At 61.9% G+C, this 15285-nt stretch overlaps 7 protein-coding genes across 7 annotated transcripts; 2 read left to right on the top strand and 5 right to left on the bottom strand.

The window, feature by feature from the left end:
- Positions 1–312: 312 nt before the first annotated feature.
- On the bottom strand, positions 313–2617 carry JCM10292_003505 (MFS transporter; the record flags this gene model as incomplete). The annotated part of the gene is made up of 8 exons (XM_076652623.1): positions 313–369; positions 437–530; positions 617–724; positions 783–1117; positions 1179–1400; positions 1456–1817; positions 1880–2064; positions 2121–2617. 8 exons carry the CDS (start codon positions 2615–2617, stop codon positions 313–315), a joined length of 1860 nt encoding a protein of 619 aa, XP_076501836.1.
- Positions 2618–3269: 652 nt separating this feature from the next.
- On the top strand, positions 3270–3863 carry JCM10292_003504 (RidA family protein; the record flags this gene model as incomplete). The annotated part of the gene is made up of 4 exons (XM_076652622.1): positions 3270–3480; positions 3550–3666; positions 3728–3768; positions 3828–3863. 4 exons carry the CDS (start codon positions 3270–3272, stop codon positions 3861–3863), a joined length of 405 nt encoding a protein of 134 aa, XP_076501835.1.
- A 235-nt stretch (positions 3864–4098) lies between these two features.
- On the bottom strand, positions 4099–5034 carry JCM10292_003503 (YbhB/YbcL family Raf kinase inhibitor-like protein; the record flags this gene model as incomplete). Its single annotated transcript, XM_076652621.1, has 5 exons — positions 4099–4218; positions 4310–4442; positions 4503–4633; positions 4698–4760; positions 4840–5034. The coding sequence occupies 5 exons, from the start codon at positions 5032–5034 to the stop codon at positions 4099–4101; spliced, it is 642 nt and encodes a 213-aa protein (XP_076501834.1).
- Positions 5035–5355: 321 nt separating this feature from the next.
- JCM10292_003502 (uncharacterized protein) lies at positions 5356–6710 on the bottom strand (the record flags this gene model as incomplete). Its single annotated transcript, XM_076652620.1, has 6 exons — positions 5356–5457; positions 5517–5697; positions 5769–5822; positions 5884–6274; positions 6344–6420; positions 6499–6710. The coding sequence occupies 6 exons, from the start codon at positions 6708–6710 to the stop codon at positions 5356–5358; spliced, it is 1017 nt and encodes a 338-aa protein (XP_076501833.1).
- A 971-nt stretch (positions 6711–7681) lies between these two features.
- JCM10292_003501 (uncharacterized protein) lies at positions 7682–8595 on the top strand (the record flags this gene model as incomplete). The annotated part of the gene is made up of 5 exons (XM_076652619.1): positions 7682–7762; positions 7831–8135; positions 8200–8342; positions 8398–8453; positions 8521–8595. The coding sequence occupies 5 exons, from the start codon at positions 7682–7684 to the stop codon at positions 8593–8595; spliced, it is 660 nt and encodes a 219-aa protein (XP_076501832.1).
- A 367-nt stretch (positions 8596–8962) lies between these two features.
- JCM10292_003500 (guanine nucleotide-binding protein subunit alpha) lies at positions 8963–10641 on the bottom strand (the record flags this gene model as incomplete). Its single annotated transcript, XM_076652618.1, has 8 exons — positions 8963–9046; positions 9118–9285; positions 9395–9572; positions 9643–9813; positions 9916–10130; positions 10205–10349; positions 10411–10419; positions 10547–10641. 8 exons carry the CDS (start codon positions 10639–10641, stop codon positions 8963–8965), a joined length of 1065 nt encoding a protein of 354 aa, XP_076501831.1.
- A 1560-nt stretch (positions 10642–12201) lies between these two features.
- Positions 12202–14931, bottom strand: EXO70 (GTP-Rho binding exocyst subunit EXO70; the record flags this gene model as incomplete). The annotated part of the gene is made up of 10 exons (XM_076652617.1): positions 12202–12272; positions 12394–12900; positions 13007–13166; positions 13245–13313; positions 13403–13726; positions 13794–14140; positions 14201–14303; positions 14358–14472; positions 14539–14623; positions 14694–14931. The coding sequence occupies 10 exons, from the start codon at positions 14929–14931 to the stop codon at positions 12202–12204; spliced, it is 2019 nt and encodes a 672-aa protein (XP_076501830.1).
- Positions 14932–15285: the final 354 nt, after the last annotated feature.

Genomic DNA, 15285 nt, shown 5'->3' with positions numbered 1-15285 from the left:
CAAGCGGCGACAGAAAGATGCGCGTGCTCGTGCGCGCTTCGCGCACATTCCGCACGCAAGGCTCCGCGAGCAAACCAGCTCGTTCCGGCATGAGCCAGCTGTACTCGACACGCTCACATCCTAATGCACAACAGGGCGCAGCAGCGCACTCCCACAGAACAACGCGTCGACCATCGCCAGAGGGCATGAGGAGAGACATTCTTCGATTAGGGTAAGCGGAAGGGCTACAGGACAAGCGGGGCCAAGATTACAGTTGCGAGAGGCTATAGACAGTATTGGGTAAGAGATGTGCAGCAACGAGTCGTGCTGCGTCTACTTGGCGCCGTACTTCGAGCGAGCACGAAGGCGACCACCGTACTTCCACAGGAACTGCAGCACGGGACATCTAGTCAGCTGCCTTCTCGGGCCACAGTATTGCCGTGAGCCAAGCACGCACGATGAGCGGGATGTAGAAGACGATATTGAGGCCCGCAAGGAGCGACGACGCGGGCCCGACGCCGAGGTTGTGGAAGAACGGCGCGCCGAAAAGCCTATTCGCAATCGAGGATGAGTCAGCTTTGATCTGAATAAATGACTGAGGACAGGCAGCGACAGGCGAGAAAAGAGCGAAACTCACGGGAAGCCTGCAGCCATACAGGAACGGAACAGGTCGTTGCCGGCGAGAATCGACGCGGCCACCATCGGGTAGCTGATCTGAAGATACATCAGGACGCATTGGAAGGCGCTGCAAAGGATCGTGGATCAGTACGAGGGCTGTCATGAAAGAGACAAACGTCACGCACACGTAGATACCCGGGAAGTACAGCGCCGCGCCGATCGTGGGGCCGATCCAGTGCGTGTCGGGACTGTTGCCCGTCCAGCCAAAGATGAAGAGCGAGATGGGGATGATCGGGACGACAAAGACGGCGAGGCGCAGGCGCTCCTCGGGCGGGACGTTCCAGTCGTTGCGGTCGTACTTCGGGATGAGGTACCACTTGTGGTACAGGATGTAGCCCGTCAAGGTGAGGCCGCCCGTGACGAAGAAGGCCAGGAAGGGGAGAGTCGAAACGCCGAGGTTGAACCCGTGGTACTCGGCAAAGACGATGGGGAAAGCCTCGAACCAGAGGTAGAAGACGGCCTGTACGATAGCGCATGTCAGGTGAAGAGTCGGTTGCCTGCGTAAGTCGAACGGAACGCACGTAGAGAAGGCCGATGAGGAAGTTGGCGTAGAGGACAGCCGGCTCGATCGACAAGCGGAATGCGAGCTTGATCTGGGTCGCGCCCATCTTGAAGACCGACTCGCCGTTCGGGTGCTCAAGCTCCCAGCGCGTCTTGATCAAGTCATTGCCCGTGAGCTTGCGCAGGCGCTCGGCGCGGCGGAGGAGAAGCGTCGGACCGTAGGTCTCGGGAAGGAAGAAGGTCTGTAAGGAAGCGAGTGAGTGTTATGCGAAGTAGTGAGAGGGCATCTGCACGCACGAAGATCGCCAAGCCCGCTCCCGCCATCCATACGAGCTCGTAAATCGGCCAGCGCCAGCCTTCGAGCATGGCGGGGAAACCGGCGATGACCGGGCCGAGAATCGGTCCGCAGACAGCGCCGACAGACCAGACGCCCATAGCGTACGGCAGGTGACGCGGCGCGTACATGTCACCCATGGAGGCGCCGCCGGTCGCCAGGATGGGCGAGCCGACAAAGCCCGTGATGAAGCGGAAGATGAGGAGGCAGGTGAGGTTGGGCGGGATGAGGATAGGTAGCTGGAGGAGGGTGAAGAGGAAGAGTGCCGCCCAGTAGACCGGGTTGCGGCCGAGATGCGGCGTCTCCTGGAGCGGCGAGAGGAACACTGCGGGCGAGGCACAATTGGCACACTGCGCGAGGATGCACGACGCACAGCAGGCTACTTACTGGGTCCGATGCCGTAGCCAAGAATGAAGAGCGTGAGGCCGAGGACGGCGACAACCTGCGCGACGCCGAAGGCCTCCATGATGCCTTGGTACGCAGGCGTGTAGATCGCAGATCCGATGTAGATGACCGTCGTCATCAGAGCTACCTCGACTGAGACGAAGTTGCGTTTGCTGTTGCTCCAGCAGCTGTACAAGGCATGTAAGCTCGCGAGATCGGTGGTAGCAGTTAGAATCAGACGTACTAAGGGTTCAAAGGGTCGTCCTTCTCGTCGAAGTCGACCAGGTACTGGTACTTGTCGTAGAGACCCTCCTCGTGTGCGCGCTTGGGATCCGCCGTACCCGGGTGCTCATCCCGCTCGCGCTGCCGCTTCTCACGCTGCTCCTCCGACTCATCGCCCGCCTCGACCTGACCCGGGCTCCGAATCTTCTCGCTGCGGTAGCCGTCAATGCGGTCTCGCTGTTCCTGCAGCGTCTCGTACTTGCGCTTGACCGGCTGGTCGGCATTGACGAGGGTCGCGGCGTCGACGGAAGCCCGTCCGGCCGTGGTCTGGTCATCGGGCGCGAGCGTCTGCTGAGACGGGCGAGACTGCGACGAGTGGTCGTCGCCATCGTGGCGAAGGAGGTACTTGTGGGGCACGACGTAGTCGGGCATCTCCTCAGGATACCGGAAGAGGCGGCCGCGCGAGAGGAAGCGCATCGCCTGTCCGAATGGCGCATCGCGCATTAAGTCCGAGACCATCGTTGCGCCAATTCAAGCAGAAGCAGTCTGAGCAAAGCAGGACGGTGAGAGCAACAAGAGGGGAGGAGTCTCGCGAGGACGACTGGCCGACACAAGCAAGCCGAGCCAGCGATCGGTGCACTTTTAGCGATCTCAACATGGTTCGGCCGCTGCTGGTGGTCACTTTTCACCGGCGTGCGAGCATCGAAGGACCAGACCCCCGGCGACGTCAACTAGACGGCGGGCACGAGGGGGCCGACCCGCTATCGAGCGACGTCAACTTCATCGCGACCATCGGACAGCCCAAGGGCGCGCGTGTCCGAGTCTGCCTGTCCGAACCCTTCGCCCGATCACAGTGCGCTCGTCGGGACCATCGTCGTGCTGGCGAGTGTCCGTTTCCAGAGGCGAACCCTCTCTCGTCCCCCGTCCAATAGTCGCGCAATGTGTGAGGTCCAGTCGATCTGAAGAGCTGTCAGGTATGACGCAGGCCCCATAGACTCAGCTAACGAGCTTGTGCAGCGGATGAGGAGGACGAGAAGGTGAGCGGCGGCGCGCCTGCAGCTGGTGCCGGCTGCCGGCGGCCAAGCATGCGATCGCCTTGTGCGGCTTTCCTCTGCTCGCGCTCCTTGGCTTTCTGCTTCCTGCTCTGCTCGACGTGCTCTTCGCTGCTGTCATGCCCGCTATTACTGCTCCCGGCGCTCCCAAACCCAGCCCTTATCTGTCGTCGGCGATCCAGACCGGCAACACGCTCTACCTCAGCGGACAATGCGGCGTTTCGCCGGAGACGGGCGAGTTCATCAGCGGGACTGTTGGTGATCGCACCAAGCGGGCAATGAAGAATGTCGAGGCGATCCTGCAGGCCGCAGGCATGACCCTCGCCGACGGTGCGACCTTCTGCGTCTCTTCCGCCCCGCTCTCAGCATCCTAACGTCAAATCTCTTCTTCTATGCCAGTCGTCTCGTCGACCATTTACCTCTCGGCCTACACGCGAGACTTTGAGGCGATGAACGTCGCTTACGTCGAGTCGTTCCCCAAGGGCATGACTCTGCCGGCGCGGACTTGCATTGGCGGTGCGCATCCTGCAGCTCTTTCCTCATGCCCCCCTCAATTGACCCGCTGTCTGCCCTCCAGTGGCTGCGCTGCCCAAAGGAACGGACGTTGAGATCAGCTGCGTGCGTAAATGGCATCCCGCCGCAACGGACCATCAGGCTGACAAGCCGATTTCCTGCAGATCGCCGTCAAGCAGCCCTCAAAAGCCAAGCTTTGAATGGTGTTGCAACCTTTATTGTATCGGATTCAGGGTGTGTGCGGCTGTGTTACTCAAAAGACTATACTCCGAGATCATAGAGATGCCCTGGAAGCGCCAGTGGCTCACACGCGCGGGTCTACGCAGCTATCCTCTTTGAACATCTTGCACGCACATGGACCCCAATAAAGGAATAGAGAAAATGCACATTGCTCGTTAGGTTCGTTCCGGCTCTACGAACAATCGCTTTTCCACCTCACTTGCCAAGCACCTTGTTCTTGATGGCTTCGGCAGTTAGCGCGATGTTGTCCATCGTTGCCGCAAGATCAGCGTCGACCTCCATCCAACCAACCGCCTCGACCGTCAACCCCTCTTCCTGCAAGTGAAGTCGAACCATTGTGAGGTCGAGTCAGTCGCGCGATCAGACCCTGAAGGCATTGACTGCACACAGCGAGAAGGAAACATGCCTGGATGTACTGCTTGGCGCTCCACTTCATGCGGTCCTTCAGATCCGCCGGACCTGTGAGCGGGTAGTCCTTGCCCTGCGGACCGGTGTACTCCGCCGGCTCCTTTGCAGCGATGAAAACGTAGCGGTGCTTGCTGTGATAATACAAAGAAGTGTCAGTCCTGCTACAGGGGGAAGGCTCGCGGACGACGCGCCCTGTGCCGTGAGCGGGAGACGGCGGGACGTAGTCGTTCCTCGCGACGGGCTGGGTAGACAGCGTCGTGCGCTTGCTCGTCGCATCGAACTTGATGCCCGTCTCGAGCCAGTGACGGACTTGGCCGGAGAGCTGGGAGGTTACGAAAACGCGATTAGCTAGAGCGACCGTCCCGCAAAGACGGATGTCCGCGCACCGTATCGTGCTTCTTCAATAGGTCTGGGTCGGTCATGATGATTGTGTACGAAGCGCTCGTATCCTGTCAAGCCGAAAGGACGAATAATAAGCTCGACCGCGTTCTGCGAAGGTCAAGGATGTGGTGAGCACCAGAAACGCACCGCCTCCGGAAACTCGATCTCAGGCTGGCTGAGGGTTGCGGCACGAGGAATCGCCTCGCCCTTGCTGATGGTGTACTCGGGGTAGCGCACGAGTAATGGGCCATTCACACTGCTCGCAACGCCGTCGGGGAGGACATGCGGGATCACCTCCGCCTCGCGCAGCGTGGTAATCAGGTCGAGTGGCGCGGTAGTCATAGTTTCTCGGGAGGGTAGAAGACAAGCAGAGGCGCGAGAGACGGACGCGACGGACGGCAAGACGTCAGCCCTCGCTTCCCGTCGCCAGTCTCAACCACAACGACCGGAGGCTCGGACAAACGGGCCGGAAGAGACGAGACAAGCGGCAATAGCCCGTCACGGGTGTTCAGGAGCACGAGGTCGAGCACGCGACAGCGGCATGGCAGAGCGAACAGTCAGGCGGCAACGTCGAGCGTCGGGACGACTGATTACAACAACGTATAACGACGGCGATGAGCGGAATAGACTGCTGCGGGAGGATGTGTGGCGAGGTGATCGTGTCTAGAGAGGTGTCGGGTCGCACACCAGCTCAATAGGGACGTCGCGAATGGCGCCCTCGTCGTCGTCGAAGGTGAGCCGGTAGATTCGGGTGACCTCCTTTTTCTGCTCGCGACTACGCGTCAGTGCTGGCGAAATCTTGAACACAGGCTGACAGAGCACACCTTGCCCGTCCCGACGGATACAGGGTGCGGGCCTGACTGAATGATGGCGCGGTAGAAAGAGGTAGTCTCGGGATAGCAGGCGAGGACGTATGTGCCAGGCGAGAACTCGTAGTCAAGGTAGGTCGTCGGATCGCCCTTCTCCGGTAGCGGAATGATGGCTTTGAGCGTCGTGTTCCACTTGCTGCAACGAGCCGGCCGGTGGTTAGCGAATGCGATATGAAAGATGACGCCAAGCGAGTTGAGCGGACTCACCCGCCCTCAGGAGTCGGGTTGGCAGGGTCATAGTCGACGTCTTCGACGGTGTAGCTGTGCGAGCAGAGAGTCAGTGCCAGCGAAAGAGGCGAGGGATGACTCGGCAGAAAAGCACCGATTCTTGTCGCCCTGCAAGCACATGACGATGCGGCCGAGTATGTAATTGTCCGGCGTCTGCTGCGCGCCAGTCGCACTCTTCTTCGACTCTTTGACAGCGATTGGTCGGCCTGGCTTGAGCGGCAGCTGCGCGTTGAGGGCGTCTTTTCGATTTTTTAGCGACGGCTTTTTGACGTTCGTTGCGGGCGCGATCGGCTGAGGCTGAGAGATGCTTTGTGAAGGCAGAATTGTCGTCGGCTTTGCGGTCGGCGGTCGCGGCAGACTTGCACCAAGAATCGGAGGAGAGCCAGCGGGCGGATAGGACGGCATGGGCGATGCGGCGGAAGAAGCGGGAGAGCCCGCGCGCGAAGATCCGTCGACTTTTCGCTTCTTGTTTTGCGCCTTCTTGACTGCAGCACGTACAGAGTGGTCAGCACAAAGCGCGCCGGAACCGAGATGATGCCGAAGGGGGTTCTTACAAGCAGCCGGATCTGGCTCGGGGGGCGCCTGCGCCCTTTGCAGAGCACCACAGAGATCCATCGCGCTATCTAAATGCCTGCAAATCCACGCGTTAGCAAGTTGTGTCGTTTGACATCTTCATCAGTCGGACGAGGGGAAACGACGCGAAACCTACGAGAACTCCGCCTCGATCTGGTCACTGAGCCTCCGGTAGAGCTCCTCCAGCCTGTCCTTGACAGCAGCGATGGGCTTGCCCCGTTCCTCGACGTCGGCCTGAAGTTCGTTGGCCTCGCTCAGAGACGCGTTCATCTCCTCGCTCCGCGCAAGGTACACGTTCAGCTGCCCGCGCAGCTCGGCCGTCATCCGCGCAGCGTCCACAGCAGCCATCTTGTGCAGCTTAGGGGCCTCACGAGGGCGGATGCCGGAGGGTTCAGTCCCGACCTGGGATGCGACTCTTGCGCTGCGATCTCACGGTTGCATCCTATGGCTCGCTGAGCGTGTTATTGAAAGTTGACTAAAGCCTGCACGCCAAGCTTTAGGACAGCGCTTTCGGACTTCCCCGCTTGAATTGGTACCCATCCTCGTCGCTCCTGTCTTTCGCACGCGGGTCGCCAGCCTGTTGTGATCAGTGGCCTGGCCAGGCGAGATGCCGCACTGGCGACAGAAGAGGCATGTCCATTGCGGATCACAGCAAAAATAGGGTGCTCAGCACTGGAAGACACTTGCCCGCACGCTGTGGCAAAAGAGTGACCACGATGGGGTTCGAACCCACAATCTCCTGATGTCGTCGAACTAGAAGCTCGTCGTAGTCAGACGCCTTGCCATTGGGCCACGCGGCCTTTGATGAAAGCACGCACCCACGCATGCATACATATACAGTGCCACCCGTAAGCTCCCATAGCATCTTCCCAGGCCGTTCACGAGGGCCACCAACGGCTTTCAGAAGTCCTGAGTGCGACGGAGCAGGTCCCTGAGAGACGGAAGAGTGCCGCAGCAGGCTGAACACTTGTGAAGAGGCGAGAGTGCTCAGCCATGTGCAGGATCGAGTGCAGTCAACGGACTAGGTAAGCGCACAAGCATGCAAGCTGTACGAACGAGAGCGCACCACCGCGCGCGGCGCCCTCGGACAACGCCTCGGGAGAGCAGGCAAGCCTCATCAGTTTGAAGGAGGGAGACGACGAGGTGCAGCGCTGTGGGCACTGTGGGGGTATTGCGAGAAGCCGCTGTATAACACGTTAGCGAGGTTTTGGCTGCCGCCGGACCAGCTGATCAATAAGCAGGAGCAGCAGCACACTCGAAGGGAATACAACCTGCTGGCACCGCCTCCTCGCCGGTTTCGCTCATCCGACATCTTCGCAATGTCGAGCGCAAACTTCGAACAGGCTGTGCAGTACGTTGCAAGCTCGAGCACGCCGACCAGCACCGAGAGCAAGCTCCGCGTACGCCTCGTCTCGCTGCACCCCATCTCGCACCTCGCGCTGCGCCTGACAGACAATCGGAGGAACAGCTGTACGCGCTCTACAAGGTCGCGACCGTCTCGAATCGACCTCAGAGCTCGCGACCGGGCCTGCTCGACTTCAGCGGACGGGCAAAATGGGACGCGTGGGACAAGCTGGGTCGAGGGGACGAGTTCGCTGGGCTGGAGGAGGGCGAGCGGCGTGATCGGGCGGAGCGTGCTTACGTCGACGAGGCGCGCAAACTTGGCTTTGCGGCAGAGGGAGTCGAGCGGGATCCTGCGGCTGTCGAACCACTCGTCAAAAAGGAGCAAATGGTCGCGGTGAGCACAATGGGGACGGACTTTGTCGACGAGGCGTGCGTCCCTCTCATTCGCCCCCCGCTCGATACACTCTCCTGACGCAGTCGAGCTCGTGTGCAGGCCGCCTTCGCGGATACACGAGCTTGCAATCGCAGGAGACGCTGGAGCACTCGAGGCGTTCCTCGCGGGCGAGGGGCGCGGCGCCGACATCAACGAGCGGGATAGCTACGGCTACACACCATTGCACCTTGCAACAGACCGAGGTCAGCCTCGAGGCACATACACTTGATGGGGCGGAAGTTGACATTGCGCCGGCAGGTCACGCTCCAGTTGTCAAGGTTCTGCTCGAAGCGGGTGCCGACCGTGCTCTCGCAGTGCGTATCACTGGCCGACTGACTGTCCTAGTCGGTGCTGTGCTGACTGCTTGTGGGCTCTTTGCAGGATGAGGATGGCAACACAGCACTCGACCTCGCCCGTCTCGCAGAACACGACGACCTGGTCGCGCTTCTGTCATAGCTCACTGTTTCACAACAATCGCAAGCCTGCCAGAGCGCACGGGGCAGTCGGATAATACGAGTTGCAGACTCGAGTGAGTGACGGGAGAGACCCAATGCGAGAGGGAGTAAGAGGGCGACGAGACAATGGGTGGAAGGGAAGGGAAGGGGCACAGCGGAGGCACAACGTAAGTGAGGAATAACAGAGAGTACCACGAAAGTGAATGAGCAGGATGCAATACGAGAACCAGGGAAGAGATAAAAGAGGGTGGGACAAGGGAGGCATCCGGAGGTGATGGGCGCGCAGGCGGTATAGCGGAGCACGGATGGGAGGGAGAATACGTGAAGGGGTATATATGAACAGCCGGGAGAGCCAGAAAGGGGCGTTTCTAGAGCAGGCCGCAGTCGCGGAGGTTGACCTGAATAACGATGTCATTCACCGCACTCAGGACGAACTTGATCTGGGTCGTGTCCTGAATTGGCAGTGAAAAGTCAGCATGCATCACTCGCAAGACGCAGCCAGTGCGAGCGAAACGGGACGCACTGTTGCGCAGGTGAAGTGGACGTAGATCTGCTTTGCCGAGCTCTGGTTGAGCGAGACGAAGCGGCTCGAGAAGTAGTCGCACGCCTGCTGCAAGTCCGAGCCGCCCGTGTAGTCCGGGAAGAAGTTGGCGATGGGCGAGCGGGGGAGCTTTTCCCGGAAGAGGTCGATCTGCGACGGGACGACCGTAAGCCACGATTGCTTCACAGGCGCAGGCAAAGTGATTGTGCATTATGCATGCGCAGCACAAGTCACGCATAGGCAGGAAAGCAGGACGCACCTTGTTGAGGAAGAGAATGATCGAGGTGCGGACGAACCACCGCGAGTTGCAGATCGAGTCGAACAGGACGAGCGCCTCCTGCATGCGGTTGATCGCCTCGTCCTCGTAGAGCATCTGATCGTACTCGGAGATGGCGACGAGGAAGAGAATGGCGGTGACGTTCTCGAAGCAGTGGATCCTAAACGACTAGGTGGTCAGCCGCAGGTTTCACAGAAACAGTGTAATCCTTGCGATCGCCCAGGACGCACCACTTCTTACGCTCAGATCGCTGGCCACCGACGTCGAACATGCGGTACTTGAGCTCGCCAATCTGGAACGTCGTCTCGGTGATGCCAGTCGTCTTGACACGGGATCGCAGCACATCCTGGTCCGAAGGAATGTAGTTGCGCGAGCCTATCCGCGTGATAGAGTCAAAGTAGCTGCGGGAGGAGAAGAGTGAGCCAGATTCGACGGGCGACCGAAACGCACGCCGACGCGTCGAACGCCTCTATGGGGCACGAGGCAGGGCAGGTCCGACTCACTATTGTGCCGAGTCGTTCAGCTGGTACTCCCTGCTCCGTCCAAAGCACTCGCGCACGCCCGGGTCCTTCCACAGCTCCATGATGGCCTCGGTCACCTCTTGCGGGAGGAAGTCGGCCTCGATCTGGTGCGGCTGCGCCATGATCACCTCCTGATACCGCTGCCCCTCAGGCGAAGCGAGCTGGATCCCCATCATCTCCATAGCATCGAGGATTACCTGCGTGCGTCGAGAAGCAGATCAGCCGGGAGCTCCGAGAATAAGTGCAGAAGCGGAGAAGGCCAGCAACGCACGTGCATGCTCTGCACCGTGTTCGAGTAGATGATCTCCTTGTAGTTCTCGCGCTCCTTGTCGGTGTACGAGCCCTCGTGGATGAGCTTCATCTGCTTGAGAATCGTCGACTTGCCCGACTCTCCGGCTCCGAGCAGGAGCATTTTGCTGCGATCGGAACGGGTCAGCGCCTCTGTGCAGCGTCCACGCACGGTGGTACGGGACGCACATCTCATTCCTGCAGTCGGGGAAAGCGGATCGAGCAGGAAAGGTGTGCAATGGAGATGAACGGGGATCGAGCGCAACGGAGCAGAACTCGTCAGCTTCTTCTGAAACGCTCTGCGACGGCTTCGAGTGGAACGCACCGCATGGCCATGCGGTCCTTGCGGAGCTGGTTCTCGATCTCGTCGGAACGGGCCTTGCCCTCCTGGTCTGCCGGTTTCGATCCGCCGCAGCCCATCTTTGCGTGCAGCTGGTCTCGCGGGAGTAGAAGAGGTGTCGAGAGAGTAGAGCAAGCTCTGAAGCGGGCTCAGCGAGGTGCCGTCGAGGCTGGGTGTCGGGAAGTGGAGGGGCTGGCGGTTCGGGAACACGGTCGCGACAGAAGGCAGCGCGGGCCAAAGAAGCGTAGGGAGGTGGGCCAAAGTCGGCCCGCAAGCGCGAGTTCGGTGTGGGCACGCGAGCGCACGCGGTGAGCGAGACGGACGCAGACGAAGGCCGGCGAGGCGGTGTGTGAACAAAGGGGGCGCGAGGCAGGACGGGTGGGGCGAGAGAGAGGCAGCTGGGCGGGTCAGACTCTGCTCACTGCTGCTAGAAATGAGTCGGAACTGACCTGTGCTGCGCCCGTGTGCCGTGAAGGCGAGTGCGGCTGGCTTACGGTCGATGCGGAGGACGCGAAGGCACGGCGGCGAGTGACAGACAGACTTGGCTGCGGACGCGGGGTGCGAGCGCACTCGTGCTTCGCGTGGGCAATCGACGCAGGCGTGTCGTGCACAGAGCGGCTTTGACAGCAGTAGTCTCTCGGCGCAGCGCGTGTTTAGACGAGTGTCGAGCTGCTCGACTGTCCTGCCTCGTGGCGCCGTGCCCGCGGTCGAGGCCATCGAGGCCCCTCGCGCGCCCCGCCTCGCGGCGACGATCGCGGTCGCATGGCCTGCTCCCACAGCCCTCGCTCTATTGCCCATCATTTCCACGCACCGTCGATCCTGCAGAACCGCTGTACGCGCTCAAGTGCGCATCCTGCTTCTGCTGGCTGCCGCTCGCGCCGATCCATCGCTGGTCCCTCTTCTACCCTGCCGGAGCGTCACGCCCACTGCCACCTCCCAGTCGTGTCGGGCTCTGTCTCGTCAGGATAGCGCTGGCGAGCCGCACCTTCCCGCAGGCGGGCCATCCCGCGCGCGTTCTCCCAGCTCCTGGAGAGCCCATCACCGGCTTCCTCGAGCCGGGCGCCTTCCGCCCTCGGCAGGCGTTCCGACTTCTCTGTCTGCCGCGCTTGTCCTCGTTCAGCAACGGCGCAATCCTGCCGACGGACGACTGACGTTGCGGCCCTTTGTTCGCTGCGCTGCGCGCGAGCTCTGCGAGAGGTGCTGCGTTGTTGCCCACTCGACCGCGCTGTGCAGTTGCGACGAGCACCTCCTTCCGACGCTGTCCAGCCCCGCACACCCTGCAGCGGCATGTTCCGCACCCGGCCGAACGGGAGCTCGCCCGCTCATCCGGGGTCATCAAGCCGTCGAGGCATCGAGACTGGGCCGCTGAAATCCGGACTGCCTTCTCTTGGTGTTCTCTCGCCTCCAGGCGCTTCTGCGTCTGGCAAGGACTCTCGGGGCCTCGATGGCTCTCCGCTGTGCTCAGTTTGCTACACTGTGCGGGACGTGAAGGCGCCACTCCCCTCGCAATGAGCTGGCCTGACGGGATCCGCTGGAATACAACACACGATTTCTGCAAACTACGGAACCAACATGGACATCTACTGCGAGAGTTGGAAGTAAGAGAGAGGAAATGTAGACCATAAGAGAGCACGACGAGGTCAAGGCTCGAAGATGGCGCGGATCTTGGCCTCGAGGCCGTCGGCATCGAGTTTGAGATACTTGGTCGAATCTGCATAAGGAGGCCCGAAGCTTGTCAGCGTGATGTCCTCGGTCCCGGGTTCAAGCTCGAAAGCCCTGTGACGCCTGCCGCAGGGACAGTGAGCGCAAGAGACGGCGGAGGACAGACGCACAGTTGTCCTTGCGGTGGCGCTGGACAAACTTGGCATACGTCGGCACGACCATGCGCTCGACCTCTCCCTTGAGGCGCTCGCGCAGCTCGACCTCGCCCTCGTCGATGCGCGCCTGCGCATGCAGCGCCGCGACCTCGTCGAGCGCCTCGCCAAAGCGCACGAACCGGTCCTTGGTCTCGCGTCGCTCGGTCCCGCCGCCGCCCGTGACGGCGCCGAGGCCGGCCTTGAGCGCGCCCGCGGCGCCAGACTGCTCGGCGAAGCCGGCGTCGAGGAGCGCAGAGACGAGCGGCGACCAGATGTCGAGGTACGATGCCTTGGCGGTCCGCATGCGCTTGTTGAGCGTGTCCTCGGACGACTCGCCGAGAACGTCGATGATGGAGGACGAGAGGACCGAGTGCCGGATGTACGACAGGTTGTTGAGGAGGAAAATGGGAGTGGTGCCTTGCCGCCCGCGAAGCAGCTTGGCACGGGTATCCAGCGCAGTCAGGAGGACGGAGAGGACGTCGTCTGTTGTGTGACGAAAAGTGTGAGGCGCACATCCCTAAACCCGGAGCGGACAGGATGGGCGCAGCAACAAGCACCGCCGAGCCCGCGCGGGACGAGCCGGACTCACTCAAGTAGCGCTGCAGCAGCCCGCCTTCGTCGCTCTCCTTTGCTCCCGCCATGACCGCGCTCGTCTTTGAGGGCCCGCCCCAATTGCCCGCGCCGAGAACCGAGAGGAAGCCCTCTGCGGTTGGCTGGTTGTCGGCCAATTGTCGCATGAAGTTGACCACCTGCGAGCGGGGCGAGCGATGCGTGAGTATGGGGAGGAACACGCTCAGATGTCTGTAGAGAACAGACTGCAGGCGCACATTGATCGTGACGGGCTGGACAGCCGCCGAGGAGGCGTCGGAACCCGCGGGCGCTTTGGTGCCCCAAGCCTGCGAGGCGGGATTACAATTTTGTGAGTCCTGACCGACTCGCGCGCCGAGAGCAAGAGGAACAGAAGCAGGCGTCCTTCGCCACGCACCTTTGTCTCCTCGAGGATGCCCGGCAAGCTCGTCATGCACGTGCCCCTGAACGCATGCGTCAAGTCGCCGACCTCGTTCTCCTTCCTCGCCGCCTTGGCCCTGACCCACTCTTCAAACTCGCCCGCGCGCTCCTGCAGCTCGGTGTAGGTCGCAAACGCGAGCGGGATGAGCTGGTGCGCGGGCGACTTTTTGATCAGCGCGTTGAGCGATGCGCCCGTCGTGCTCAGCTGCGCGAGCGACGGTGGGAGGAGCGACGCGTAGATGCTCGTCCGCGCCGAGGCGGGCAGCGTTGAGAAGACGGTGCCGAGGAGGGCGTGTTCAGACTGCGCGGCGACGGATCCGCGAGTCAGCATCGCTCGCGCGGTTGACGCAGAGAAAGCATGCACGCACCTTGACTAGCGCAAAGAGCACGTCCAGCAACCTCCCGAGTCCCCTCCTCTCGGCTGCCCCGCCCGCAGCTGCAGCCGCCGCCGCCGCCGCCCCACCGCCAGGCGCTTCGTCGGCGCCCTGCGCCACGCGCGGGCTGAATAGGACCATCTCTGGCGTCGCGTCGGCGAGGACGTCGCGCGCGCAGTTGCGCACCGAGTCGTCGATGTAGGCCGCGCGCACCGACGTGTAGCTCGACGTGAGCGCGGCAAAGATGGTCGGGCCGTGCGGGTCGGGGAGGGCGCGGAGGTAGGTGATGAGCGGGAGGGCGTGCTCGAGGAAGGAGGCGGAGAGGGTTGGGAAAGGCTTGGCTGCGAGCGCGAAAGGGAAGATCAACGGGGGAAGCAAGTGGAGAGAGAAAAGGAGCGCACCCTGGTCGAAGAGCTTGCCGGCGTCCATCGAGGGACTCGTCTCCTTGACCCAGCGCGTAAAGACGGCGACGAGCTGCTTGGCGCCGGAATCGATGAGAGCAGACTGCGCAGCACGAGCGTCAGATCCGCCCAAACAGGAACCAAAGGCGAGACGTACCATCTGCGCGAGCGTCCCGCGCTGACCTTCTGCGTCTGTCTTGCGCAGTGCTTCGGAGGCGGAGACAAGGCGGTCAATGGCGGCGAGATACGGTTTGAGGTCGTCCGGCTTTGGCCTGGAGAGACGCGCGCAGTCAGCTTCTCTTGGGTCCTCATGCACTTGCCGAGCGAGCAGCACGCACCCAGCCTTGATGAGCCCCTCTTCACGCTCGACCAGGTCGTGGTGGCCAAGCAGTCCGTCGATGGAGCGCATGGTCGACTCGAGGTCTGCGCGTGCGGCGTCAGCTCCGCTACAATCGGCCAGCGCCGCGGGCTATTCCGGAGGTCACGAACGCACTCTTGGACACGCGGGTGAGCTTTCCGGTCTCGCGGTAGATGGGGACGAGGCTCTTTTCGAGGCGCGCGAGGCGGTCGTCGAGATTGCCGAGGACGGCGCTCATGCGGTCCGAGATCTTTGCGCCGCGGGCGAGCGACTGCTGGAGGAGGGTGAGGTCGGCGTTGGCCTGCTCGAGCGCGATCGAGCCGGGCGTGGTCGACGAGGTCGAGGTGGGGAACCGGTGCGAGAAGGTCGACATGGCGGGCGCGGGGCCTGGGGCTGGCGCGGATCCGTCCCCGACGTGTCTGAGCGTGTTGTGCGCGGGTGCGCTGCTCGTCTGCAGCCTTGTCACGTCGAGAGAGCGAGCGAGATGAGAACGAGCGGACGAAGACACGGCGAGGACAGAGCAAGCGAGCGTGTGGTGAGGCGAGGCGCGTGTCGGCAGCCCCGTACAGCCCAGTCTGGACCTCGCTGGCTGTGTCTGCCGGCTGCTCGCGGGCGTCGAGGCGAGGATGGCCGCGTGTGGTCTCGGTTCGTTTCGCGTCGCCTCTCGCCCTCTCGCCCTCGGCGCACCTCGCTCTGGACAGCGCCAGACCAGCTCAGAGTGACTGGA

Source organism: Rhodotorula paludigena (assembly GCF_050403205.1).
Source record: "Rhodotorula paludigena JCM10292 DNA, Rt_paludigena_JCM10292v1_ctg83, whole genome shotgun sequence".
Lineage (NCBI taxonomy): Eukaryota > Fungi > Basidiomycota > Microbotryomycetes > Sporidiobolales > Sporidiobolaceae > Rhodotorula > Rhodotorula paludigena.
Note: the sequence above shows the minus strand (reverse complement) of the source record. Positions and strands in the feature narration are given on the sequence as shown.